A 26,432-nucleotide genomic window follows, 5' to 3' on the forward strand; every position below is an offset into this window, starting at 1 on the left:
TTTTCCCTGTTCCTCGCCTCAAAGGCACTTTTTCCCCCTATCTCTTATCAGTGGGGAGATAATTAGATATCTCCACCTTTCTCTTCGAACGAGGAAGCTGTCGTGCTATGCCCCTTCCTCCTGGGCAGGGCTGGGTGTGTGCTCGTTTTCCCATGAGCCTCGGGGTCTCTTATTTTACCCTGTGGCTGCTGCTGACTCTAGTTCCACATGTTTTCTATGCAGTGCCTGTCATTTAACCAATTTCTTGTCCTATTGCCTCCAGGCATTTTTTTTAACTTTATACCTCAAAGACACTGCCACTCAAAGTTTGCTCCACTTTGTTTTAGCTTCCAGGTTGACTTGATAAATATATGGCCTGTAGTTGATTGTGTCAAATTTAAATTCTACAAATATTATTGAATTCAAACTTTTGGTATATGACATATGACATAAAAGAGCTGTAAAACTCATTTTTTTCTACCTCAGGCCACTGGAGAATGGCTTTGGGCTGACCTAGCAGCTTGGCTGGGATGTTTTGCTGCAGCACAGATGTTTAGGTGTGTGTGTGTGTGTGAGAGAGAGAGCCTGCTGATTGCACAGCAAAATCAATCCACCTAAATTGTGGGAATACTGTTCAGTCATAAAGCCAGATACTGCAGATTTGGAACAAGTTCAAGCACATGCTGTGTGTTTGCGTGCCTGTGTCTTTTTCCCTCACAGATTTAACCCTCCAAACGACCTTCCTCTGTCCATTAAGCTGCTTAATTAGCAGAGAAGCTAATTCAAAGCTGATTTGCACCTGGAGTTTTCCAGCTGTTTTCTGAACAGGGCACTCAATCTTTTTACTTTGTGAGAGTGTACATAGATACATGGAGCAGATAGATGCTGACACCCTGATGATGTCCTGAGTCACTGGCTCCCCTAAACAAAGCTTGAGAAGTTTCTTCAGATTTCTAGACTCAGCAGAGAGCATCCCGCCTTTGTTAGCACAGAGCCGGCATGCAGCGACACATCCTGGTTAATTTAATGTGGGTGCCTCTGTGGATAGTGGGCTGCCTTGTTGACAGGAGCACCAATCTGCAGAAGAGGAGCTGAGCTGACAGCAGGGGAGTCTGGCAGAAAATAGAGATTTCACAGTTCGGAACAGAGGGATGAGGAGGCATAGAAGGAGCAGCAGAGGAGAAATAGTGGGAGGGAGGGATAACCTCTGAATGACACAATGTTAGACACATTTTACATTTTTGTATTGTGTTGGTTTACAGATCAAAATTAAAGGTTGGATTCAACTCATGATTAGTTCCAATGGCTAAATTGTAAAAACACAGAGAGGTTTCTGAGGGCGGAACCCAGTGCCAAACAAAAGACTTGACCTTTCACCCTCACTTAAAGCATCCCAGCTTGTGCAAATTCCATCAGTCTACATACCCCCACTCTTCCTCCAACCCACTATATTATAATTTCCAGACATTTGATATTTCAAACCCACATTCTTAGGTGAGGCAGTACACTAATTGCTCCTTAAATGAGCAATTGAGACATATTTATTTCCTCCCAGTGGATTATTTTCTTCACAAACTGCTGCAGACTGCAGTCTCCTGTGAACAGCATAATCAATGACATCAAACCATAAATGGCCTCCAGCCACCAGAATGACTCCACCATGCTGTTTATGAGAGAGATGAGAAATATTAGCATGCTATCCGAAAACTCATATTTCTTCTCCGACTCTCTTCCTCCTCCCCATCACTCCTCCGGAGTTTTTCATCAGAGATGGATTATAGCAAGTAATCTGTCTGAGGTTAAATGTGACCATAATTAATGTATTTTACATAAAGAGAATCATTTACATGGAAATTTAACGTGTCTACCAAAGAGTCATAACAGACTGGAAGTGCTGTGCAGTCATGAGGCTGGGTGCATAAAAAAGTTTTTCATTCATCATCCTCTTTAAAAACACTAAAACTTTAAATATAGTTTTTCTTTTTTCTTGATTTAATGTAACTTTTATTTGCACAATAAATAAGATGGTATTACAGCCATGTTAGGCGAGCTCAAGTTTGTTGTTATCACCTGGTGGCTTATTGGTGTGTTTTAAAATCAGAGAACATCATCTGTGAGATACATGGATGATGCCATCGTAGGTCATCTAGACCTCAGTATTAGAGGGGATTCCCTGTGTTTTCAGGTATTATCCTCAGGCAGAGCTCTGCCGATAACACCCTCAAACCCTTTGTCAACACACATACAAATCTAATACTCTTGCCTCTGCTCCATACAGTGTGCACACATATGTTTGTTCGCTGTCAGTAATTTCTCGATTTAAACATTATGTAGTGCAACGTGACATTCAGTGGTTGAAGGTCTGTGCCTGTATCAGTTGCCCAGAGCTTGGCGATAGAGGGATTTAATTTGGCTTTAGAGAGTGGAGCATGCAGGAGCTTTAATTGGTCATAATTAGGGGTCAGAGCTTTTGGCTGGGTGGAATTAGATCCAGCACCTGCTCTGTATGAATATGCATCACAGCGGCCCTCCAGGCCTCTCCCTTCTTTTCTCAGTGCTTTAGTCTTTTCATGCCTCTCAGGCACTCTGAGCGTGTTGTTGACCAACCTTTTCGCTGCCTCCATCTATAGCCAGACAAAGGCCTTTGAGAGGAGCGCCGACTAGGCCACGAGGACTATTGTGTTGTTAACAATGTTGTTTAGGGCTGGTGAACGCTGCTGATATTGTGTCCTGGTGCTGATGACTCTATGTCAAGCAGCAGGCTGATGGAAGGCTATTCCACAGCTGCTCATACAGCGTGGCGTGGACATGACTTTGAATAGCTATTGAGACCTAGATGATTTTCTGGTGAAGAACCAAATTGAACATTGTAGTTATAGATGTTATAGGCTCTCATGTCATGCTTGTCATGTACAGAATTTGTGTGATATGTCCCGGAACACTAATAATATTTGCTCAGTCAGTCTGAAAATAAACACCTGGCTCATGAGAGAGCAGGCAGCAGCTTTTGGAACTGTTTGGCGAGCGTTGTCCAGTTTTGATGCTGTGCTATGTTCTGGTGTGGCTTTCTGAATGGGTTTCATTTTGACTGTGTGACCACAGTTATGTGAACCATAGACAAATGGAGGCATGCGTGTGTTTGTCTCTGCTGGGTTAAAGCTTAGTCATGACACTTTCAGAAATCCTAATTGTAGGGAAGGTTTTGCTTAATTTCTTTGTTTTTCATGAGCTTCTTGTTAAGATTTGATGTCCTCACTGACCCCTACACATTTTCAAACGTCTGTTTCCTCCTGACTGTGTCATTTCCTCCTTAACCCTGCTCCTTTCCACACCAAACGTCTGTCCTCACTTGCTGCACTTTTTTCTTTTACAGTCAGTCATGCATACAGTCACACACTCTCTCTCTCTCTCTCTCTCTGTCTTCCCAGTAGCGAGCTGGCCTCGCTGGCCTCCTCCTGGGGTCATTGTGGTATTTAGGGTCAGACAAGAGCTCTAGTCATTGCGCCCTCCCCAGTGCCTCCCAGGCAGCGCCATTACACGCCAGCTTGTCTTGCCCAATCACCTCAAACTGCCATGGAAAACCGCCTCGGCTTGCAACAAGCCCGGCATCCTCCTCCCAGCCAACGGAAAAGCTGGATATAGGAAAAACAACACAGTTGAGCAGTGAAGTCTTTTTGCAGTGGAGGCTCTACATGGACGAGAGCTATAAAACATCCTTCTGTTTCTGAGAGCTCTTCTGTTGAGAATTTTTCACTTTTTCCTCCCTGGCTTGCTGGCTTTTCCTCTTGGCACCGTGTTACCCAGGGTTACCCTGGGAGGATTGTGATTCGCTGCTCCTCCAAAGCCGGGAGGGAGTTTCCACGTGTCCTCCAGTGTGTCTGGATGTGTGAGTCAGATGCAGTTTGTGTGTGTTGCTTTAAGACTCAATGAGCCTTCCCAGGGAGAATCCACTTTGAGATCACAGAACACCAGCTAAATTTCTCCTTTGCAAGCTCTTCAAAGAGCTTTTAGATTAAAGCTTGGGCCACAGAGGTAAGCCATGTTACGGACTCTATTTTATCTTTCTTCCCCTTTGTCTTTCACAATAACTGGATTGAGAGTGGGCTGAGGTTGTATTGTGTTTCCAGATACACAGGTGTGGGTTACTCTATATATTTGCATGTATGAGTTCTGTTTGGTTCCAATTTGTTTATGCTAGTTTTGTACTTTAGTTTATATCTCTGTACAGTGCACCTTGCTGTATATGCCTTAAGCATGTAGCCTTGTAAATAAGTGACCTTTCACAGTCTCAGACTTTGTCACTTCTGCTGGTGTCTTTCAGGGCATTTTGCACCTCACTTATGAGAATAACTCAGTTTGACAAACTTTAGACAACTTTGTGTCTCCATCCCTCTGTGGTGGGAGCGAAGTGTATGATACCGTTTGAAAACATTTTCACTTTCTTGGCACCACTCTGGAATGGCAGTGGCATACGTGTATAAATCTTTCAAGAGGCTGCCATGTCATTTTTGGTCAGGAGCCAGGCGCAGAGCTTCTAAATGTATAATGAAAAAGTCCAAAAGACACTTAACAAGCACTTTGATGGATGTTTGGTGGCTTTGGCTGGATCCGCCACACAGTAATATGGGCTTTCAGCGAGTGATTCATAGATAGACATTTCTCCTCATAAGAAAACAACCACAAGATACTTCTGTTTCACATGACAAAAACTCAGCAGGAGGGGGCCTGGTCTTTGGCTCCAGTAGCACTGTTGTCTTTCTTTCTTCTACACTTCCTGTTGTTGTTTTGCATATGTTTGAATTTAAGCTCTGACTTAGGCCACGCTGTTTCTTTAAGATCTCATTTGTCACAGCGCCAGAGGAAAGTGATAAGAGACAAGTCCCATGGGCTGTGATTTGACAGGAGGGAGGCAGTGCGACTGTGTTAACAGTCACTACCAATAACAAATGACCTCATTGCTTTTAGTTCACAGCATAATAATTCAAATAGCACAAAACCTTGTCACTACCCTGTTTTATGAGGCATTATTTCGGCCACTTTGTCTTTTGCACTGCTGTTTATGATTTCTTCCACCAGAACCACATTGTAACTTTACAGTGTGCCATATTAATGGCCTGTATTTTGATTGCACTACAGCAAAATCTCTACATTTTTATGGCAGAGTAGGTTAAAAATTGTGCTAACAGCATCATGATATTGTGTGAGGCTTGGTTCTCAGGGGAGTTGCCCTGTGTGTTCACACTGCTGTGTCAATAGTTTCTTCTACCAGCCTTATTTCTTAGGTAACATTCAAGGACGTACAGATCAGAGTCAAATGCAGTTGTCCAGATCCACATATGGGTGTGTGAACCAGGTTTAGGTCATCGCCTCTGTACAACAAATCTATGGTGGTCTTCATAAAGGAAAAAGACGATTACTTCCTTAACACTTCATGCACCTACTGTGTTTATACCATGCAAAGGTGTGGCTCATTCCTCACCGTTATCCTGAGCTCCAGACACAAGACACACACACACACAGTCAGACTAAACAAGGAGCTTTACGTAGGAGTTACCCAGGGGCAGCCTGAGAAGAATGCCAGGTCATGGGGTGTGTGAGGAGCGATGGGGTGGCAGTGGTCCCTTGGCCCCTGAGCAGATGGCCTGTAGGAAGCCTTTTGACAGAAACAGAGGACTGAAGGGGAAGAGGGAGGGAGAGTTCAAGACTGGGTGCAGCAGTTTTGCAGCTAAAAGGAAGACTTGTCTTGTTGTTCGCTCAAAACCGTCGCACAATACTTCAGTTCAGCTCACAGCAGAAGGCAAGTGTGTGCGTCTTGGTGTGTTGGCACGCCTTTGAGCCTTTCAGACTCACAGCCCTGCTCAGCTTGAATAAACTTGACAAGAAAGGCATCAGTAGTAGTGTTAAAAGAAAGCAGTCGTTGTGACAAGTTCGACAACCAGCTTTATGTTGACTTCTGGTGTAGTCAACAGGCAGCTGTTTTCTCACTCTTTATTTCAGAAAGAGCATTGTTTATTTTCTCTGCATTCATGTAAAGGGAGTTTTCAGCTTCTGCAAACTGGTGATGCTAGCTGAAGTCACGGGTCGGGAGGTGTATGCATAGCAAGGGTTTTAGACTTGGGATGTAGAGGGGATAATGGAGATTTGAGTAAGAAAATATTCCAGTTTTCCCACAGGTTCCTAGGGGGGCAATGAAGGGGACTGAATTGTTTAGAGTCGGACCATTCAAGTGTAGCTGAGCATGTACGCATAAACACGACCGGCTTGGCTTAATCCAGGGTGGCCCCAACTCAACTGGCATGCCAAAGCTGGAAATTATCAGTGTATTAATGGAAGAAAAGCTGCTTGGATAAGGAGGTTCATGATTACAGCACCTAGACCATCTCTCTGTATCAGCACTGCATGGGTTCACTGCCTTCTCCCTTTAACTCATGACGAATGAAGCAAGTGTCTAAGTTAATCCTCTGATCAGCTCAGATTGATGTTCATTACCAGACCTGCATGTTTCCTGCCAAGTTTCCACTATATTTCCAAGTACCTCTTTTTCACACTCATTCGAAACATTTGTTGAATTATAAATCAGTTTTCTTGCAAGGCTCCTTGTCACATTTATTTATTTTTTTGGAACATTCGCCTGGATCTCAGCCGTGTCCTTGAACTTTAGGACTGCTTCACCTGCTTTATTTTTAAAATATTTAAATCCTTTGGAATTTCCTTCTCAAAACTACGTATTAAGACACTTTTACAGTAGTCCATTTACTCTGCCAACACTATTTAATCTCACCTCACAGTCAAGGTGCATCCAAGCTGAAGCAGATAAACTCTTAATGCTGCAGATCACCTAATCCAGAAGGTGAGGGCTTTTGGCAGTTGGCTGTTTACACTGTAACCTTACACATGCTGTACGTGTGCAGCAAAGCTAGGCTTGTGCAAAATCGTATCGTGTGCAATTAATCGTCAGAAAAACTGTCACCGATTAATATTCGCCACTTATCGATTACGGCGATTAGTCGCGTTTCGTTATGATCACGCATTTTTGTGTGAGACGTACACTCACCATCACCGTCAAGCGCGCACATGTGAGCACACAATAACAATAATGGCGGAAGGCAGTGGTGTTTAGTTAAATGATGCGGAGCAGCACGTTCCCAACAGAGGTTCACCGTCTGTCACCATAAGCCGGAGCACGAAGAAAGCCGAAGAAAGCACAACGAGGACACAACGCCGGCTACAGCTGTATATAGTGCCGCCACATGCATTAGGTGAAGCGTGGAGCGTTGGTTGTTGCCATAGTAACTGGACTTTTGCTCGGATCAAAGGAATGAACTTGATCTTTATTTACGGACTCCACAGCAACATAGGAAACATTACAACAGCGAAGTCTCCGCCAGCAGATATTGAAAGAATTCCACTCAGCCGAGAATCCGCGATACGTTTAGTCATCGTGCTGCTTACGACCAAACTAAGCGCTGGAAGAACGTAACGCAGGTTGATTTGCACACACATACATTTAAATGTGGAATTGTCCGGTTTGTTTGTTTGTTTGTTTTTTCTGCTGCTGTTCTACAGTCTGAGTGAACACATGCACTAGTGTGAGACATATTCAGTCACAGGTTCATTTGCACAGACACATTTTTAACTTTAATAATCACTGATGTGACTTTTCTGAACTTATTTGTCCTGTTTAATGTTAATGCTGACATGCACTGCTCTGTGACCTGAAGATAAGAACATTTGAAGGACAAAGTTACTTTAAACATTTGAATCAGTTTGTGCATCTGTTATCAATACATATTTCCATGGCTGGTTTGTGCCTAATCACTACTCACCAGTTTAACCTGTTAGAATGAAGGAGTTAACTTGACTGATGATTTGTCGGTATCAATTCAGAACAATGTGGCGATTTAGAGTCAAAAACATGTAAGTGCAACTGTCATCAATGTAGTCAAGGCTTAGTGGAGTTAGAACTATTTGAAAGCCCTCCTGGAGTGTAAGCTACATGCGTGTAGGTGGGTTGTGTTACACACACACACAAGACCGAGTCACGCTGCTTTGGATCCTGCCTCCCGGACAAATTTGGTGATGACGAGTGAAAAAAAGGAGCAGGCTGGGATTCCAAGGTTTAAAAATAAACAGACGGGTAAACTGTTGCCGGCTTTGAAAAACTTTCCCAAAATGCGATCAAAGACGACGTCATTTACTTGTGGGGAGGTGGAAAAATGCAACAAATGTTTGGTTTGGATGGCTGATTGGAGAGAGTTACAGTTGGATGGGTGGAGTGAATCTTTAAAACTGGTCATGCTTGGGAGCCAGAGTGGCACTGCTCTACTGTGGAGTTAACTTCAATGGATCTCTTTTATTTTCTTTGCATTTTTGGAGAAAATATTTGTATTTGAAAGTGAGACAACTTCATACTGTGATGGAGCTGTTTTAGTGATTGTTTATCAGCTGCCTACTAAACATTATTCTCTGCCAAATGCTGGGGATTAGGTCTACTCTTTAACTGGCACACCTGTTATCAAACATGGGGCTCATTACACAAAGTAAATTACAGTGCCATGGAAGGAGACTAAGTACTAAGTCAACTTCTCCGTGTGTGTGTTTCAGATGAGCCAGACGACGGAGGAAGGAGTTTATTTTGAGAAATGAGGCGGAGAGAGCCGCGCACATAGAATCCGAGAAGAGATTTTCTGAGAGGTGAGTCTAAGCACTGTGGTCTTCATGCCAGGGTTGTCATTATTATAATGGTTAATTACATTTAATCTGATCACTGTCAGTTCTTGTTTCTCCAGAGGATGCACCCTAAATGTATAGGTCCATTTAATCATTGTGAGGTCATTATACTTACAATGATATGTGGCTAAACATGTTGTAGAGACATTTCTTTTAGTTCATAATCCACTTGCTCATTGAAAGACTGTTAAAGGTGTTTGGCTTTACATGCAATGATTATGTAAGAACAACCTCTTACTGACAGCAGTCTGTTTGGTAGCCCTGTAATGAAATGTCTGCCTGGTCACAGCTCCATTGTCGCTAATGTAAGAGTGTTGGTGACGGTCTGGGGGGTGATTTCTCATTGTCCCGAACATTGCCACACATAACAACCACGACAGCCTAAAGCTTGTTCGTCTCACTTGACTTTTTTCGTAGAGAGAATGGAAGAATGCAGTCAAATAAAAGGGGGGTTGACCTTACATGTTAATGACCAGATGTGAAAGAATTACTTATGGCTATTCTCTTTGGAAGGCATAAGGAAGATATTAGACCTGCTGCTGTTTTACTCTGGAAACAGCCACTGCAATTTAAATGATTCTGTGTGTGTGTATGGTACAACTTAATGTGTGCTCTTTATTGTTTATGAGTAATAAGTTAATTTAAGGTCTCTAACGAATGAGCGGGCATTATGTCATACAGTACTACGCATATATTATACTTCCTTATGTTTGAGTGTCATATGTTTTCCAGCTGCACAATACATTTCCTTTTTCTATTTTTATCCAGGCCAGGATGGGAAATTCAGAGAGCCAGTACAGCATTCAGGGCCCCAAAGGCACAAGCTTTATCTTCCCTGGGAAACAGAAGCCATATTCACTGAAGCTCCGTGCTGGAAAAGATGATGCTCTGTCACCCCACACATGGTGGAAAAACACACCAGTAGGCTCAGGGTACAAAGCCAGGTGTGTTGGCCGTGGATGCCTGTCCCCTCCTAAAAGCCGACAGCCTTACTCAGCCCGGCACTGTGATTATGTCTCCAAGGGAGTGAGAGGAAGCCCAAGTGAGCATCGCTGGCAGCGGTCTCCTGGATGTGGTATATGGAGGCGGCATATGTCAGATGACTATGACGATAATCCATATGGGTCTGAGCTTAATGGGCACACCTTGAATGGGCACAGTGATGAGCTTGAAGTCCTACAGGAACAGAGCAGTCCACGGGTGGTCATCAAGAAAGATGGCAGTCTTAGGGTGGAGTTCACCAACAGCTCAGGCAATCCCCTCCTCCTGGATGAGGCATCCGGTCCTGTCCAGCTTCTCAAATTCTCTCCCAATTTGGAGTCAGCCTCCACTCCCAGTTTGCCTGGTTCCAGTGGTAGTAGGCAAGATGACCACTGCAGTGGTCCACCACCAGCCTCTACCTCCTCCACAGCCAGAACCAGCAAGGGAAGCTCACTGAGCTCTGATGGCTCCTGGTATGACTCTCCCTGGGGGCCCAGCACAGAGCTCTGTGAGCAGGAGCAGCCTTCCCCGGCCAGTAGAACGTTGGTGCACTCCCCCATCCACCAACTCGACTCCTTCACAGAGCAGGCCTCCCCTGTGTCCATCACAGATCTTTACAGGGACCCAACTATGGCTGCTACTTTTCCCACAGCCAGGGACTTGTCCTGCCATTTACCCGACCCCCCACCATGTCTAAAGCCACACCGGGCCTCCTTTGCATCTGTCCTGGATGTTCCTTTGGAAGAAGAATGCCCAGAGGCCCGCCAGTACTCATCATATACCCTGCCCTGCCGCAGGCCCAAAGCTCACACTATTAGTGAGGACCTGGACCAGTACCCTGACCAGGAACAGCACCAGGAGCAGACTGGACCTGATTTCATCTTTCATAAGAAAGACTCTATTAAAAACCGCATCAGACGCTTCAGTGACTGGACAGGCAGCCTCAGCCGCAAGAAGAGGAAGTCTCAGGTATGTTAAGGTGTTGATCACAAAGGAATATTCTCGGCAGATATTGATTTACACTATTTCTTCACTCCTAGGGTTCATACAGGGATCTTACATATATGGTAGGTAAAACAATAGGTTACAAATATGTGTCATTTGTATTCACCTAGCATACCACCCCCTGCTTTCATAGTTTTAGCACACAGTATTGTGTGGAGCTGTAGATGCAGTTGAGCTGGACTTATTTGTTTTTTATTACTAGTTCTAGACATTAGAGAACCATGCACAGACAGTTTCCTGCCTGGTAAGGTTTATTTGATTGGGAACCTCAGTGGTTGTCCTGGCATGGCTGGGAACCAACCACCGTCCTCTGGTACCACAACACCAGCTGGCTGAGGACAGGGCACAGTGGGGTGGCACAAAATGAAATTTGTAAGGCAGCCAGCACTGGGTCTTGTTGTTTTTGTGAGGATGAGAACAAGGATGGGAGTGACTTTTAGCACAATGCAAGACATGGATGATGCTCTGAGGAAGAGAAGGCAGGGACGGATACACAGGTGTCATGAGGATATCTGCTGGGTGGGTAACATCTTATGTATTTTCGCATACTGATTGATTGTAATGCAGTAGTAATTTTTAGGATCTGTAGTCATCAGCTTGTTACCTGCAGTTTGCATGGTTTTTAAAGGTTTATCTGAATTCAGGAATTCAGTCAGGAATGCTATAGTGAAATTCAGGCATATGAGACAGATGAATTCTCCAGGGTAAAATGATACTTGTGCCATACAGGCACAGGCCAGAGGAGAGGTTAGAAATAACCGGAGCATGCTGCTCACACGTGCCTGTAAGAACTTTGTGATTCTTACGTTCCTGCTTGCTTTAATTTGACATAAAACATTTGTTTAAACTGAGCCCAAACTTGCATCCCTCGCTTGTGTTTGAGGCTTGAAAGCAATTGTTTCTGCATTAATTCATTTAGCTTTGCCTTGTAAAAGTTTTAAGTACGCTGTCTGGGTAGTGCCGAGAGGATAGCTGTAAGCCTCCGAGGGGCTCTGCAGAGTGAAACTAAATCCTAGCTGAAGATTTAACCCCACCCCTTCTTTAATGTTAATGAATGACTTATGGTTGTTCTGGTTGTTGTGTTGAGATTGTCTCAGCTCCCCTCACGTTCCTCAGAGAATAAATCTGCTAATAGGGATTGGGGTTCAGTGAGTTGGGTCTTGCAGCAAAACAAAGGACAGAGCAGAACAATTAATGTATTCAAAGAGCATTTTCCTCTTTGCGGATGTAAGAATTTGTAAGCCTCTCCTTGTGCTTAAACAGCAGATAATCTTGAGTGAAATGTATGAGATACTTTGCCATGACATGGCTGCCTGACCCCACAGTGACAAATACCTCGTAGACTGCCAGTATTCATTTTGATTTTCAGTAATGTCCCTCCATAAAGCTTCTGCTTGCCATAACACCATGCTAATTTATTGCCCTATCTTAGTACTTGATGGTTTGGGTGGCAGACACAGATATACTCCTGTTTTTATTTCCTCATCTAGAAATAAAGTTGCATTCAGATTACTTTTTGCCTGCAGGAATCCACAAGAAAATGTGAAATTACTAATAAGATCAAACAGAGTCTGGTTGTAGAGATAAATGCACAAATGTGCTACATTTTTGTTGCAACTTGACATAATTCACCTGCAGGAAACTCAGGCAAATCAAACACAAAACAGTGTTTGATGCCAGGACTTTTTCTTTCTTATTGACAGGTTAAGCTTGGAACAAGTTGAGACTTTGAGGTGTTTAAAACTGGCACGGGGCTGAGGCTTATCAATCTTTTGGGGGCCATTTTGTTGCCATATATCCCCACGCCTTGGACACATTGCCTCCTTTCAGCTGAAATCGGGAGAACCTCCAGCTCTGGCTCCCCTCCACCTGGAATTACGGGTTTAAAGGTTACCCTGTGACCCTGATGCCAAAGACCAAGAACCTGCTTGTAATGAAAAGCAGCTGAGAGAGAGAGAGGGGAGTGGGAGAGTGAGGATAAAAATGAGCTGTGTTGGCTAAAGGAAACTAGGAAAGGACCCACCCTGTGGACAGTACACATTTTTCTAAGGCTAAGCCACACAAATACAGTGTATTTCATGGTGACAGGTGAACATAATGGTGGAACAAGGGCTGTCCTCAAGTGAACACTGTGAGTTCATTCAGTTCATTTGCTGCCTTGGGAGGGCTGAGTTACAGTTACATGATGTCAACAACAAATTGTTGAATTGCTTCATAAAAAGGACAGTGTGAAACACAGAGGGGATGGAAACGACGTGAACAGAGCTAAGTGACACACGTGACCAAACAAAAGACACAGAATGAGCTTCTGTGACAGCTACTGTGCGTCTGCATGTTGAGAGTGCTCCACTCTGTTGCCAGAGGCAGAATCGATGCAGCAATCTAGTCAAGTGTAGGTAGGCTGTCATTAGGCATGAAAGGGTGCAATTCCATCAAGTGTTCATTTGGGGAATTGGGAAGCCACATCAGACCTCAAATGACGTGAAATTGTCTGAGCCTGGAGGGTTCCATCCTCCCAGGTGCCATCACAGGAAATCTGTCCCACTTTCTCAGTCGAGCAAAAAATTTACACTGTTATGTAGACTTTGAAGTAAGTTCAAGTGGTTTGACTAGATTTTCTAAACTTTTGCAGTGCCTTGGGGCTAATTGAAAGGAGCACACTTGATTTATTATTCTTCCCCCCCAATGTAAGCTCAGAGTGTTGTATAGAGGTTTGTATGTCTGGGGGCATACCTGCTGTGTTTCATAAATTTAGATAGGAGCAGTGAATCTGCTCAGCACTTCTACAGGCAACATAACTGCAGTGTTTAGTTGTGGTGATCTAATCATTCACCTACCTCCCTCTCATTTTCCTCAGGACACCAGGTACAAGGACCTTAGTGATGCCTTTGACAGTGGAGTAGATGGCCTGACGGCGGACACCAGCTCCCCCTCCCAGGTCTCTAGCCTCTGGTTCCCTGGGGCCTCCAGGGCCCAATCTTCAGGAGCCATTCACCAAACAACCAGCGATGCTCTCCGCCAGAACATATATGAAAACTTCATGAGGGAGCTGGAGACAGGCACCGGACCGGGTGGAGGCGAGAGAAGAGACCCATCCACAGAGGAGGGCGAGAGCAGCAGCGAGTCTGCCGAGGGCTCCCTGGAGCAGCTGGACCTTCTGTTTGAAAAGGAGCAGGGCGTGGTCAGACGGGCGGGTTGGTTGTACTTCAAACCCCTTATCACCCTGCATAAGGACAGGAAGCTGGAGCTGGTAACTCGCCGCAAGTGGAAGCAGTACTGGGTGACCCTGAAAGGTCAGTTGGAATCGTTTTTTCTTGAACATAGCGAAGGAATCTGCTGACTTTTGGATTTAAAGTAATTCAAAGTTAAGTAGATTATCTACATTTCAGTTTTGTAATTCAGTTTTGACACACTGTTTTCTGCGAAGCCTCACATTTGACATTATACGAGTGTCCTTCTCTTCTATCATAAACACCTCCAGGGAATTATACTCCTGCTTCAGGGCAAATTGATAATATTAGGTCATGAAATGTGTTTATGTGAGTGTATGTTGACATAAAAAGTGGCCTGAAGGTGACAACAATAAAAAGCTACAGATATATAGTAGAACAGCTTTGTATACATTTGTGTCCATCTCTCTGACCTTGTGTCTTATCCCTTGTCTAGGATGTACATTGCTGTTTTATGAAACCTACAGTAAAGGCTCTCCGGAGCAGGAGCTGTCGCCTCGATATGCCCTCCTGGCCGAGGACAGCATCGTCCAGGCTGTTCCTGAGCACCCCAAGAAGGAAAACGTGTTCTGCCTCAGCAACTCATACGGAGACGTCTATCTCTTCCAGGTAAAGCACATCGCACATCACATTAAACATATCTCTGGATTTATTGGCTTTAGTCTGGTCATTAGTAATTAGTCTTAAGGTTTTTGAAATTATTGAAGTTTCACCCATCCAGAGGCTGCCAACTGTTAACACACAGAAATATGCAGACTCATCTCACTCTTGCAGAACATGGCTAAATTATACAGGACACACTCTTTTAGGCTCCCCTTGATATGAAAGCATGTGAAATCACCAATTTTAGCCTATGAGGAACTTGCAAGAGCACTTTCCTGCTGAGGAGTCTGAGAGCACATCACATTTGCTCGTTGTGTTTACTGACCTACATATCCTCACTCATACCAGGCCTCTGCCCTTTCTGTGTTGCCTCCTCTGTTCAAGAGCTTACCAGACCTACATCTAATAAAATATCTGTGTAGAGCGGCCCCAGAGGCAAGCAAAGAGAATATCATCTCTCCAACATGAAGACTGCCTGAGTTCAATCCTTTTTGTCTCCTGTCACATGGCCTATCAAATGAATCATACTCCACTTTAGTACGACCAGTTTGTTAGCTTGTGTTGCCAGAGTGATAACATTATGATGCCTGTGAATTGGTTTATTAGTAGGGGAAATATATGTTTGATTTTAACAGTTCATAGCCTGCACTGTTAATCAAGCTTTCTTCTATTGATCGAGCAAAGCTTAGCTTGTCACCCAATGATCGTTTTGAGATATACGGCAGAATAACTGAACAGCAGTGCATTGGCAGTCCTAAGCCATCTATCAGGCTTCCGATCTCTGAATCCGGCTTGTAACGGGAATATTGGCCTCGCTGCCTCATCAAGTTGAACACCCTGTCCCTCTTTGACTTTTCAGGCCAGCAACCAAACCGACCTGGAAAACTGGGCGACAGCCATCCACTCTGCCAGTGCCTCGCTGCTGGCCAAGCGCCAGGGGAAGGAGGATACAGTGCGCCTGCTGCGGAGCCAGGTCCGTGGACTGCTGCAGAAGATCGACATGGACGGGAAGATGAAGAAGATGGCCGAGCTGCAGCTGACCGTAGTCAGTGACCCCAAGAATCGCAAAGCTATAGAGAACCAGGTGATTAAAATATTATTAGTTGGACATTATATAACTTTATATTAGTGCCTTTTTGCTTAACACATGTGCCATTATTCTACATTATGCGTGTCACAACCACATGATTGTGCCCTACTTAATTTCCTGATTTTGTGACTGCGGTGACAAGCATGTGTTTTATTTTTGTCTGTGGGTGGGTGAGGTGGCCTAAATGCATCAGTCCCCAAACGCATCTCGTGGGGCCCAGGGGAGCAGCTCGCTCCCCGGGCATCAGATTGGGATTCCAGATGTTTCCTAGTAATGGGCTCTCAACGTGCATTATCCTCTTCCTCCTCCTCCTCCTCCTCCTCCTCCTCCTCACAGCCTGGGGGAGGAATCCACAGCACCCAGCACTGTGCTTTACCCTACATACAGCAGATTACAGAGGAATATAAAAAGCCCCTAACCTATAGCTCAGCTAGAGCACAAGTACAATTACAAGAAATGAGTGTTGGAGAATAACAGTTTTTTATCATACGACTCTGGCAGTGGCTTTAAGTGCCTTTTAAAAAAATAATGCTTTGTGCTTTCATGAGTAACCACATTTCATTTTCTGGTCAAATCCTGATGTATGTGCTACAACAGCAAAACAGACACATGTGCTGCTATTGCTGCATGTTCTGCTGTGGACTGAGGCTCTCATTTAGTCTTTATTTAAAACTCCCCATGTGGAAATATATTATTAAGATAAAAGTTGGACAGCTCACCACCCAGTGGAGATGTCACTGCCTGGCTATTAGAGTGACTGTGTATTTGTGTCTGGTTCCAATTAGCCCGTATGCCACCTCAGAGCAGACAAAGAGACAGACAGGGTTTGAGTCAATGATAGGGTCAGAGGGGTATGGGACAAGACTCTGATACAGGCGCCTTAAGGCTGATGATAGATTTAAGGTTTTAGTGGGGTTGTCTAGCACCAACAGGGCTACTTTGATGTCCCCGCCTACCCCCTCCAATGTCTACTGAAATCAGTGCCAGCAGACCTTGTTTGAAGTCTGTCTTTGCCCCCTTTTCACACACATAAGCTCACGTACACACAGACACATACACTCGATGCGATCAAGTTCCACTGAAGACCTATTATGCATTAGGTCTTTTACAGAGAGCGGGGGCAGATGTTAAAGAGGGGGAATAAGAAAAGATGAGAATCTGTTAAAAGAAAGGCTTCTGCTGAGCGTAATGACTCTGAAATAGATGTAAACAAGTTGTGCACGCAGGCCAGATGGGCCAAACATGTCTTGCTTCATTCTACTGACGCATGAGGAAATATACTGCATATAGGCCCTAATCTAAAAATTCTGTTCATCAGTAAAGCACCCTATGAATCATCAAATCGAATTTTATGCACAGGACTATTTTAGGACATCTCTGAATGAAGACGCTGGTAGTTGACTGTTGACAAACGGATCCAGATGGTGTGTTAAATCGGAAGCAAGCAAGGATCTTGTGTGATTAAACAGTTAAACATAGACATGATTTTTTTTTTCATAGAAGCAACTTCTAAATTTGTCTTTGCTGTTGAGGGAGCTTATATGATTTAGTCAGTAATACCTCCTTCCCCATCTAAAGTCATCTTCAAACTACTTGGTGGAATTAAATTACAGCTCCCCTAGAACACTGTTTTATATAATGTCCCAAGAATAGCTGGACAGAAAAATGTGCTCTGCTTACTTACAGCAGAGGATTTATGAAGAAGGTCTGAAAGTTCAAGTAACTCTAAGAATTGGATCAGACAGGAAGGCCTTTTAGCAGTGTCAGCAGTCCTGTTAAGTGATGAAAACACACAAGTCATCCGTCCATATGCCTGTGGTAACTTACACTTTCCATGCTGCCGTTAGCTGGAGCTTCCATTATACAGATAAAATAGTTATTGAGGTTGTTTAGTAGGTGTCACATATAGTATAATCCTTCTGTAGTACATACTAATTGCTGCTAATTAGTACCACTGAAGTGAGTCCTGCAATTTCTTCCGACCTGTGACCACAACAGACAATTACAGAATCATGCTAACTACTATAAAGCAATAGAGTAAAAGTGGAGAAGAGTTTCAACAAAGTGATGAAGAGATGATTACTATACAGCTTTATCTCGTGAAAGTATAGAACATTTAGGCATAGGTCAAAGCTGTCCAGCGTGTAGGCCTTTGTAGTAATCTGTCTCTCCTAGCTCTGTCATATGGTAATTTTTCTAATTTTACAGATAAGTCCATTGTCAAATGCAAGGCCACTTTCAACCAAAGCATGTGGTAGCTGATCTCATAATGCAAAGAATAGAATAGGAATGTCTGAATGTCATTGACTCAAGGCTTGTTAACAGAGGCCACCTGCACAAGTATACACATAGCATAAAGAATTGCTGTACAAGTTCTTTGTTGAAGATGTTTGAAAAGTCAAAGGTTCATAAAATACCACACTCTGGCCGTTTCCCAGTTCTCTCCTAATCCTAAAGAATGCCGTCAACGTGAATGAGACCTAATGGGTACAATGCCATAGGGTGCGTTATCGTAAGTGAACTCACAGTGCAGGCGAGACCTATTAAAGTCAGTTGTTATGGAGGCTTGTTTAAGTTGAGTGTACTCATTAAAACAGTATCCAGCCAACAAAATGAGCACTTTCTTATAGCTTACATAGTGCAAACAGAGGTGGGGGAAGGGAACTGTAAATTGTGTGTGTGTGGGTTTAATGGGTGGTCTGCACAACATCACCAGCGTCTCAAGACTTACATAAAAAATGGGCATTTGGATTTACTGCACACACACACTGCTAGATATGCAGTCATCCCTCACTATCAAACCTCCAGCAAGTTCTGCCCTTATACCCTCCACCAACATCTGCAAGCAATTACATCTTGAAGAAAAGCACTCGACTGACCCTGGATCTCCTTTGATTCCCTCTTCCCTTCCCCCACTCTCCATTACACCCCCCCACCCCCCAACCCCCACCCCCCAGTTCAGTCACCACCCAACAACCAACTCAGAACTAACTTCTTACAAATGTTTGTTTTTGTTTTATGCAGATCCAGCAGTGGGAGCAGAACCTGGAGAGGTTCAACATGGATCTCTTCAGGATGCGCTGCTACCTTGCCAGTCTACAAGGTGGAGAGCTGCCCAACCCAAAGAGCCTGCTCGCCATTGCCAGCCGCCCCACCAAATCTACCCTGGGACGCCTCGGCATTTTCTCTGTCTCCTCCTTCCACGCGCTGGTAAGGAAGCCCAGGACAGACCAGGGAGAGGGACAAATGAATGAGTAATGAGTGCTGAGTGCTGAGTACAAAATCTGAAAACCATTGCTTCCTGTTTTGATGCTTTGTTTTTTGCATGTGACACTTTTCAGTTTCCATTTACTTGATGTTTAACAGTGACCATGGAAACCTTTTAATCATTTGAAACCAAAAAGCATCCTGCAAATGTTCCCTTTAGTGAAGGAAAAATAAACCTAATTAGGATGGTATGATTGGATTTTTGTTGTGGAGTTAAATGATTGCAGTCCTGATACTGTTTATCTGTTCAGATCTGTTCCAGAGACGAGGCCACGGTCAGGAGGCGCTCCTTGTCCCTGACTTGCAGACAGCGCAAAAGAGGCCTACTCTCCTCGCTCAAAGGCCTCGACAATCTTACAAAGAGAGGCCGGGACAAGAGGCCCTCTGTATCACAGGTATTACTGATCATATCTCAGAATTTGCTTTGTTGAAGGTGATGGTTGCGTCTTTTTTTCTCACAAAGGCTGCTGTGCTCTCTGCTTCATTTTATTAAAAGCAATAGCGTGTGAGCAATCACATAAACAACCCAATATGGTAATAATATGAACTTTATGTCAGTATCATTTCAGGTGGTCTGGATTAGCAGATCCTTGATGCAGGGTCACACACCTCATGTCCTACTATTCTCTCACACACAACATGAGCATCATGCAAAAATCCTAAGCATATGTGTACACAGTGTGGATGTATGTGAGCACCACTCTCATGAGAATTAAGAAATACTGTTTAAGACTATATAAAACTTTATTTTCATTAATGAAACAACATGAAAACATGCTAGCTTACTGCTGCGCTGACATGAAAGAAAGCAGGAGATTGTTACAATCAAGCATCCCCCCCAAAAGCGTTTTTATTAATTAAAAGCACATAAGCTCACATCCCTCCTGCTTTCCTGTAAATTTGAGTGCAAACCACCCATCGACATAAACACAGGGGAGCATTCCTCACCCAGGTGCAGAGGGTGAGGTCTAAATCCTCTCAGGTTAGTAATTAAACCCGTGCGAGCTGCTTATTTATTGATAAAGAAATCCACCACTGTACCCTGAAAGTATGGCCCTGGAGAATACTCTACTCCTGCTGGTCTATTTTAAGAATAGGCAACAGGAAGCACTCATTTACTCCAAGTCTTTTAAGGGCCTATGTTCATTAGTGGAGAGAGCGCCTTTGTTTTTCAAAGCTAGCACAGCTAAAAGCTAATCGTATTTGTCAGAAGGTGAGCCCTGGCTGCTCACAAAATGTTCCCTGTCCTGTTTCACTTGCTCTTATCTAACTGTTCTCTCACACCACCTGCCCTGTGATATTCCTGTTGGTGCATTTGTGCTTGTCTGTCAGCGACTAGGTATATGCGTGCACATTATTTTTGTGGGGAACTCCAGCCGGCCGGCCTAATGAGGCCCAGTTACATTTTCGCAGTGCAGAAGGCCGAGGTGGCGCTGCAGCGTGCAGCATGAATTATTGAAAGCCATATGTGGTAGATGGCATTCTCCACTCTTTCCTCAGCCCCGCAGACACCAGCAGATGGTTGGTGTAAAGACGCTAAATATTAAACAGCCTCCCCTTATTTTTTCCCCAGGTATCCTCCCTCTTACAAGCTCTTTTTTGTTGTTTTCTGGTATTTTTGTCATTACTTAGAGGCTAATAAGAAACACTTAATAGCTGCTAAGTGCTTCGGGGGGGGTTTCCTGGACATCTGCTATTTCTCAGAGTGGTGTTATTACTGATGGTGTTAGTTTTGATTTTCTGTTGTTCTCTGTAGACAGCCCCGGCCATTTCAAATGACATCATCAGCTCCTTGGCCATTCTGTCATGTGGCACTGATAGGAGACACGTCATTGCTTTATAGGGATTGGACAGTTAGCCTGTCTCAGGAGCCAAACTCTCCTCCATGCACTTAAGCTGTTGTTACATTCTTATGTTTTCAGGTTGTTGCTCTTTCAGTATATCTTCTTGTGCTCCCTCCCTTTTGCACTCACACACACTTGTCTTTTTTTTCCTCTTTATTTAATCTGTTAAACCTACCGCCTCATCTTGCTCTCTCGTTCACTTTCTCTCATTATTTGTCTTTCCTTTTTTTTCTTTCAGACCCTTCCCCTCTCTCTCAACTCTCCTCTTCCCTGTTTCTCAAAGCATAAACATCAGAGCGTTACCCGGCGGTCCTTCTCCCACAGTTTCCATACTGACTCATCTGTGTTGACTAAGTCTAAATCCCATTTACCACTGCAACAACGTGCTCCATGACCTTGCCCCAAAGTCATGCTCCCTTTCTCCACCTCCTTGCCTCTCGTTTGCTCTCTTCTCATCCGTCTTAGCAGAGCTATGTATACAGTAAGAAGCTGGCTGGCAGTCGACTGTGGGAAGTAGGCCAAAAAGGTCCAAGGATTTGTGGGAGAGTTGGTAAAGCTTTCTAAAATTAGTCAGTTTACAGTGAAGCTGCACTGTTTACAGACACTTTAGAAATGTACTTGTGCTCAGGAGGGAGATATTCTGCTGATCAGAGGTCAGACGTGGCTTCTTACTACCATAACAGGAGCTGGATTTTTTTTTACTAGCTGTAAAGATGTTTTCTTGGGATTGTTTAGGTGAATGTAATCCTAAGTCTAAGTGCATGCAAACGGCTATGCATGTAGTTAGGAAGAATTTTGCAGAAAATTTGACTTGACCCCTTTTCAGAACAAACTGCTTCAGTTACCAGCCTTGCCACTGATCTCCTGCCCTGAGCCAAACTGTCAGAGCGGAACCTAAAGCTGCTGCCAGTTTGAGTGAGGACTGGAGTCACGCCCTCATGTAACGGATGGTTCTGTGTCATTGCTGTATTATAGAGTTGTGAAAGAGACTGCAGTCGCCCTTTGCTGTAGGTTTTCACAAGCCAGGGAGAGAAGGAATCAAAAAGCAAGAGATTTTAAGAAATGGAAGGGTGGACCTGAATCGCCCTCCTCACTTTTGTTATCAGACCTTTTATCTCTCAGCTACACATAAACCACCTAGTGTCCACACCCCCCCCCCCCCCCCCCCCCCCCCCCCCCCGTTCACACACACAGAGCATATTTCTAGCACTGTACCTTCAAAGACTTCGGACCTCTTTTTTGGAATCGGTATCAAAGCTCTGCACTCACCACACGTAGTTTTTAATTAACGGCATAATAGCACTGTATGTGTCTAATATGGTGTTGCTTAGGTGGGTAGGCACTTAATCGCTCATGAGTCAATCACCATGGTGCCCCTCTGTCTGTACCTCTAACTGTATGTTTGTTGGTTTCAGATCTTTGAGGGCAACGCTGGAGGTCAGACGTACGCCCTTCCTCCCCGGAGCACCGAGGTGAGTCAGAGAATTCTGTAACTTTGTCCATCACAGTTTGCGGGTCTTTTGATATATCTTTTAAAAATTCCACCACCATCTGTCATAGCCGTCCTGTGGCACTGCTTTATGTGTGCAATTATCAGTTACAGCGTGAAGTAGTTGTGGCAGACACAGGTCTGCTGTTGCTTTGACCTCTGCTGCCTTTCAAAGCTTTGATAGTGGGGCTGTGTAAAGATAGTGTTGCACACAGGGTTGTGTACATGAGGAGATCTGAAAGCATGTGTGTCTGCCCGAGTATAATAGTTGTCCGGGATCAAAGCAGAGAATCCTTTCATGTTTGATCTGCAGGTGTCTGTAAGATAAATTGCACGGCATAACTAACAAGAGACTGTGGTCGAACCATGTTAAAAATCCCTGGTGTTACAGGGGTCCAATGCATGCCAAATTTGAGATGATGGCTCATGATGAGGCTGTGTGTGTGTGATTGATGAGTGTGAAAGCTGGCCATCTGAGCAGCCAGACGTTGGAACGTCTCTATATTATAGAGTGTGAGATACTGCTCTAAGCCTCAATCCCCTCACTCTTCTAAGATCTCAGGCCATTTTACTTCCTACTTTTGCAGAAGATGTCTGCATTACGGTGACATACGGGTTGTTAGACTGCAATCAAACACGATTCGACCTGAAACCCACTTATTGACAAAACAATCTGCTCCTACTGGGGTAAAAACTTGCATCTATGATCACATTTTATTTGAATGATGGAATAAATACTAATCCATTTCTGTAGTTTCTCTGAGGCTGGGATTATATTTCCTTGTAGACACAGACAGACAAAATTATTCTCATACTTTAATCTGTCTGGATTCAGTTTGAAGGAACATACACTGTGTCTGCATTCATGGGTTGTACAGTGCACTCGGCACTGACACGTTTTCCTTTGAGAACCTTCCGTACCTGTCCAACACCATATGCATAATTATGCAGGCAGCTATTGGCTATTACGTTCTTATTTTATATGGTGCTAATATGTTAGTTTAGCTCCTTTCCTTTCTGATTAAATGCAGTTCTGGTGGATGAGTAAAACAGACATGGCCGTCTTGAAGTTCCCTGTTTCAGAGGACACAGTGAGTAACAGTCTGTGGTCATAATGGTGACTGTTAACTTCCCTCATTAAGGCTCTAAGCATTGGACAGGAAATGGTTCGGGGAAACAATAACTGCTTTCATTGGGTTGACGCTTTAATGTTGCTATAAATGTGCTGCCCTCTATTTGAGGTTTGAGTCTCCTAGATTTGGCCCTGTATGTGGAAAACGGCTCATCTTAGGGATTCACTTTGATTTCTTGAGGATTAAGGCTCCTCATGGTAGGAAGTAAGAAAAGAGAGAGAGAGAGAGGTTAGCACGGCCGCATCGATTTTTGTCGACACATACACTTCTTCATTCTGTCTTGATGACTTTGCGCCTGTTGTAATACTTGAGTCTCAAATCCCCTAAAATTACTCTAATAAGCAGTCATCTTCCAGTAATCCTCTGAAGTGAAGTCAAGTGAGGGGTATGTTTGTGTGAGTGCGTGCCCAAAGCTTTGCTGCAGCAGCTCATGCGCTCTCTTGTGTTGGGCCTGGCTGTCAATGTGTGCTTGTGGTTGCTGTCATTTTAACCAACCGGTTATTTCATCAGACAGTCTAGCTGTAGCTGGAAGAAGGAGACATCTCGGTGCTGTAGCTGCCTTGGCCTCCACAGAGGTTAAAACTCACACTGACTGGCATAGTTTTGCTCTTCAAATCCTCCATCCACCCACTCCCTTCTGTCAGCAGTGAAGCAAGTCGATATGTTTTGACTGCTAGAAAAGAATGACATGCTTGACGTGCGTTACTTGAATATCTATTGTTCTAACTTAAAGCATGTGTTTTTTTTTTACTCATTTTTAGTTTTTTAGTTTCAAATGAACATGAATATTATGTTATACAGATGTATGTAGTTTTCTTCCCCCCTTTTCCCTCCCAGCCTCTAGAGAGAAACATCATCTGAGACTTTTTATTTTACCGACACGTGACCAGCCCCCTATCACCCTGTATCCATGACACACTGATGCATCTGTCTGTGTCACCACCTCACTCTAAAATTCTATCCGAGGATCGGTCAGTGATGCCAGTCAGACCATTTTTATTCACTTTATATAGAGCAGCGTGTACAAATGTGTGTTATAATTGTGGAAAGAGAAACCATGAGTAGAGCTTTAAGAAAATAAAGAGTAATGCTCTATTAATAGAGGCAAATTGGCTTAAATTGACTTAAAACTGCTTCTTCATGGTCAAGCTGTCTAGTCAAGGCAGTACTGTAATATTTTTGTTGCTAAGTGGAACAGAAAGGGTGTTTTTGTGTAGTGGCCACTAAACGTCTGTTACTCCATGTTCCATCTTTAGAAGCTCCAGGGTGGAGGGTGTCTCGCTGGGAAGTAATTTCCACACTTCAGGAAAGACTGAAGTATTGGGCTTGAATTATTTGGAGTGCAAACATAAATAGCATGCTGACCACACAGAGGACTTGTTGAAGTCCAGCGCGTGCCTGGGCTGCGATCTTGGCTGTGGTTCGTGGAGCGTTGACCAGGCAACCATCAGCCCGTCACAGCCCTCTCTGACCATGAATGGGTGTACAGTGTTAGTCAGCTCAGGTCAGCACAGGCAACCAAATCTTAGTTTTCCACTCACGCTAATGTTGCTGGGACAAACAGGACGGTTATGCAACCAGTTGCCATGATGACATGTTCTTTTCATTCTGAGTGTGTAAGCATGACCTCACATCCCTAAAGGTGCAGGCCGAAATGAGTGTTGAAGTGGTACCTTGTGTTCCTCCATGCCAGGAACACAACATTGGTGGCTTTTTTCTGACTTGTCAAGGGAATATTAGGATGGAAAAATGAAGCAAATGTTTGTGTTTATCAGAGCTACACTGAAACACTGCTTTGTGTGTAGAGCTAAGTGATGCTCTGAATCAGAGACTTTAGCTTGTCCCCTTTAGGCCTTTTGTCTGGCAGGGAAAAAGGACTTTTTGCTCTTGAGGTGATTCATCAACAACAAGGAGCCAGCTTCTAAAAACGACAGATAAAATCACACAATACTCTCCATTTTATGATCCTCTAATGGATTTGAAACATCACTATACATCCAATCTTATTCACTAAAGCAATTATCCCTCTTGGTCCCAAGTCTCCATTTAACTGAGACTTCATATCTTTGTCAGAAGTGCTGAATCACAGGCTTCTTCCACCTCTGTGTTTCAGTACATTTAGTGTGATTGAGCCTTTCCTCATGATCTGGGGCCCTGATAATTGTGGTGTTAGGCTGCATTGTGGCGTCTGCCACAGACACACATCTCAGCAGTGGGGTTTTTTTTCCCTCCAGAGACACCAAGTCGCAACCAAAAACCCCCAAATGGCTGCCTGTGAGGCCCAAGCGGTGGGCCAACCCCTTTCCTTACCTTAATACCTAGCTCAACCTTACTATTAATGCCACAAATAATGCAATACATAATTACCTTCTGAAAGGTTGACTGATGTTGATATAAATTGTCCCTATAAATCACTTAATTTAAGTCAGAAATACTCTTGTGGCTTTTAGAAAAAGTCCTGGGGAACTGTGCAGATATCATCTGGATGTCTAGACCTGCCAGTCGACCCTTGCCAATCTTCTTATGTACACGGTCATTATGTTGACAATTATATGGAGCAACTGCCGTCTGTGTTGTCAAATGAATTTCTGAAAGGCTAATTGTATGACATCTTTGCTCCGCTGCTTGATCCATGGCCAAGCATTTAGACTAATGGAAGTGTATTGATTTGTGTGCTGCTACTCTCCCACCCGCTCCGTGGATTCCTCTGTTTACCTCATTTTTTTCTGGTTACACTCTCCTCCATCTAATATGCTTCCTTCTTTTATAGAGGCTGGACGTGCTGGCCAGCATCTACTCCATGTCGCCCCCTGAGGGCGGCATTTGGGACAGCATCAGCGGAGCAACAGACGTGCTGACGTGCGTCCACATGCCAGACGGCCTGACAGTCCAAGTTCCTGTCAGAAGAGACCAGACAGCCGCCGACCTTCTCTGTGCAGCCTGCAAGGTTGGATTTCAAAGAAATTATGACATGTCATCACAATGGGAGAAGAATAAATGTGACAGTTGTTGCAAAAAAACAACACACAAGCAATTATGTCATTTGTATTTAGTTGTTTAGTGTTGTGTTTATTTGAGCTC

At 44.0% G+C, this 26,432-nt stretch overlaps 1 protein-coding gene across 3 annotated transcripts in view; it reads left to right on the forward strand.

The window, feature by feature from the left end:
- Nucleotides 1-26,432, forward strand: part of tiam2a (TIAM Rac1 associated GEF 2a) — a 79,119-nt gene that overhangs the window by 30,229 nt on the left and 22,458 nt on the right. For 2 of the 3 annotated variants that reach the window (XM_028395217.1, XM_028395216.1), the window contains exons 2-11: nucleotides 8,584-8,673; nucleotides 9,478-10,659; nucleotides 10,731-10,757; nucleotides 13,553-13,988; nucleotides 14,362-14,534; nucleotides 15,388-15,612; nucleotides 18,643-18,828; nucleotides 19,137-19,280; nucleotides 22,145-22,201; nucleotides 26,122-26,298. In XM_028395217.1, coding sequence (XP_028251018.1) covers nucleotides 9,484-10,659; nucleotides 10,731-10,757; nucleotides 13,553-13,988; nucleotides 14,362-14,534; nucleotides 15,388-15,612; nucleotides 18,643-18,828; nucleotides 19,137-19,280; nucleotides 22,145-22,201; nucleotides 26,122-26,298 — 2,601 coding nt within the window. In that variant the 5' untranslated portion in view covers nucleotides 8,584-8,673; nucleotides 9,478-9,483. The remainder of the gene's footprint in view (nucleotides 1-8,583; nucleotides 8,674-9,477; nucleotides 10,660-10,730; nucleotides 10,758-13,552; nucleotides 13,989-14,361; nucleotides 14,535-15,387; nucleotides 15,613-18,642; nucleotides 18,829-19,136; nucleotides 19,281-22,144; nucleotides 22,202-26,121; nucleotides 26,299-26,432) is intronic. The other variant, XM_028395218.1, reaches the window with a different exon arrangement.

The sequence above is a fragment of the Parambassis ranga genome, chromosome 22 (assembly GCF_900634625.1).
Source record: "Parambassis ranga chromosome 22, fParRan2.1, whole genome shotgun sequence".
Taxonomy (NCBI): domain Eukaryota; kingdom Metazoa; phylum Chordata; class Actinopteri; family Ambassidae; genus Parambassis; species Parambassis ranga.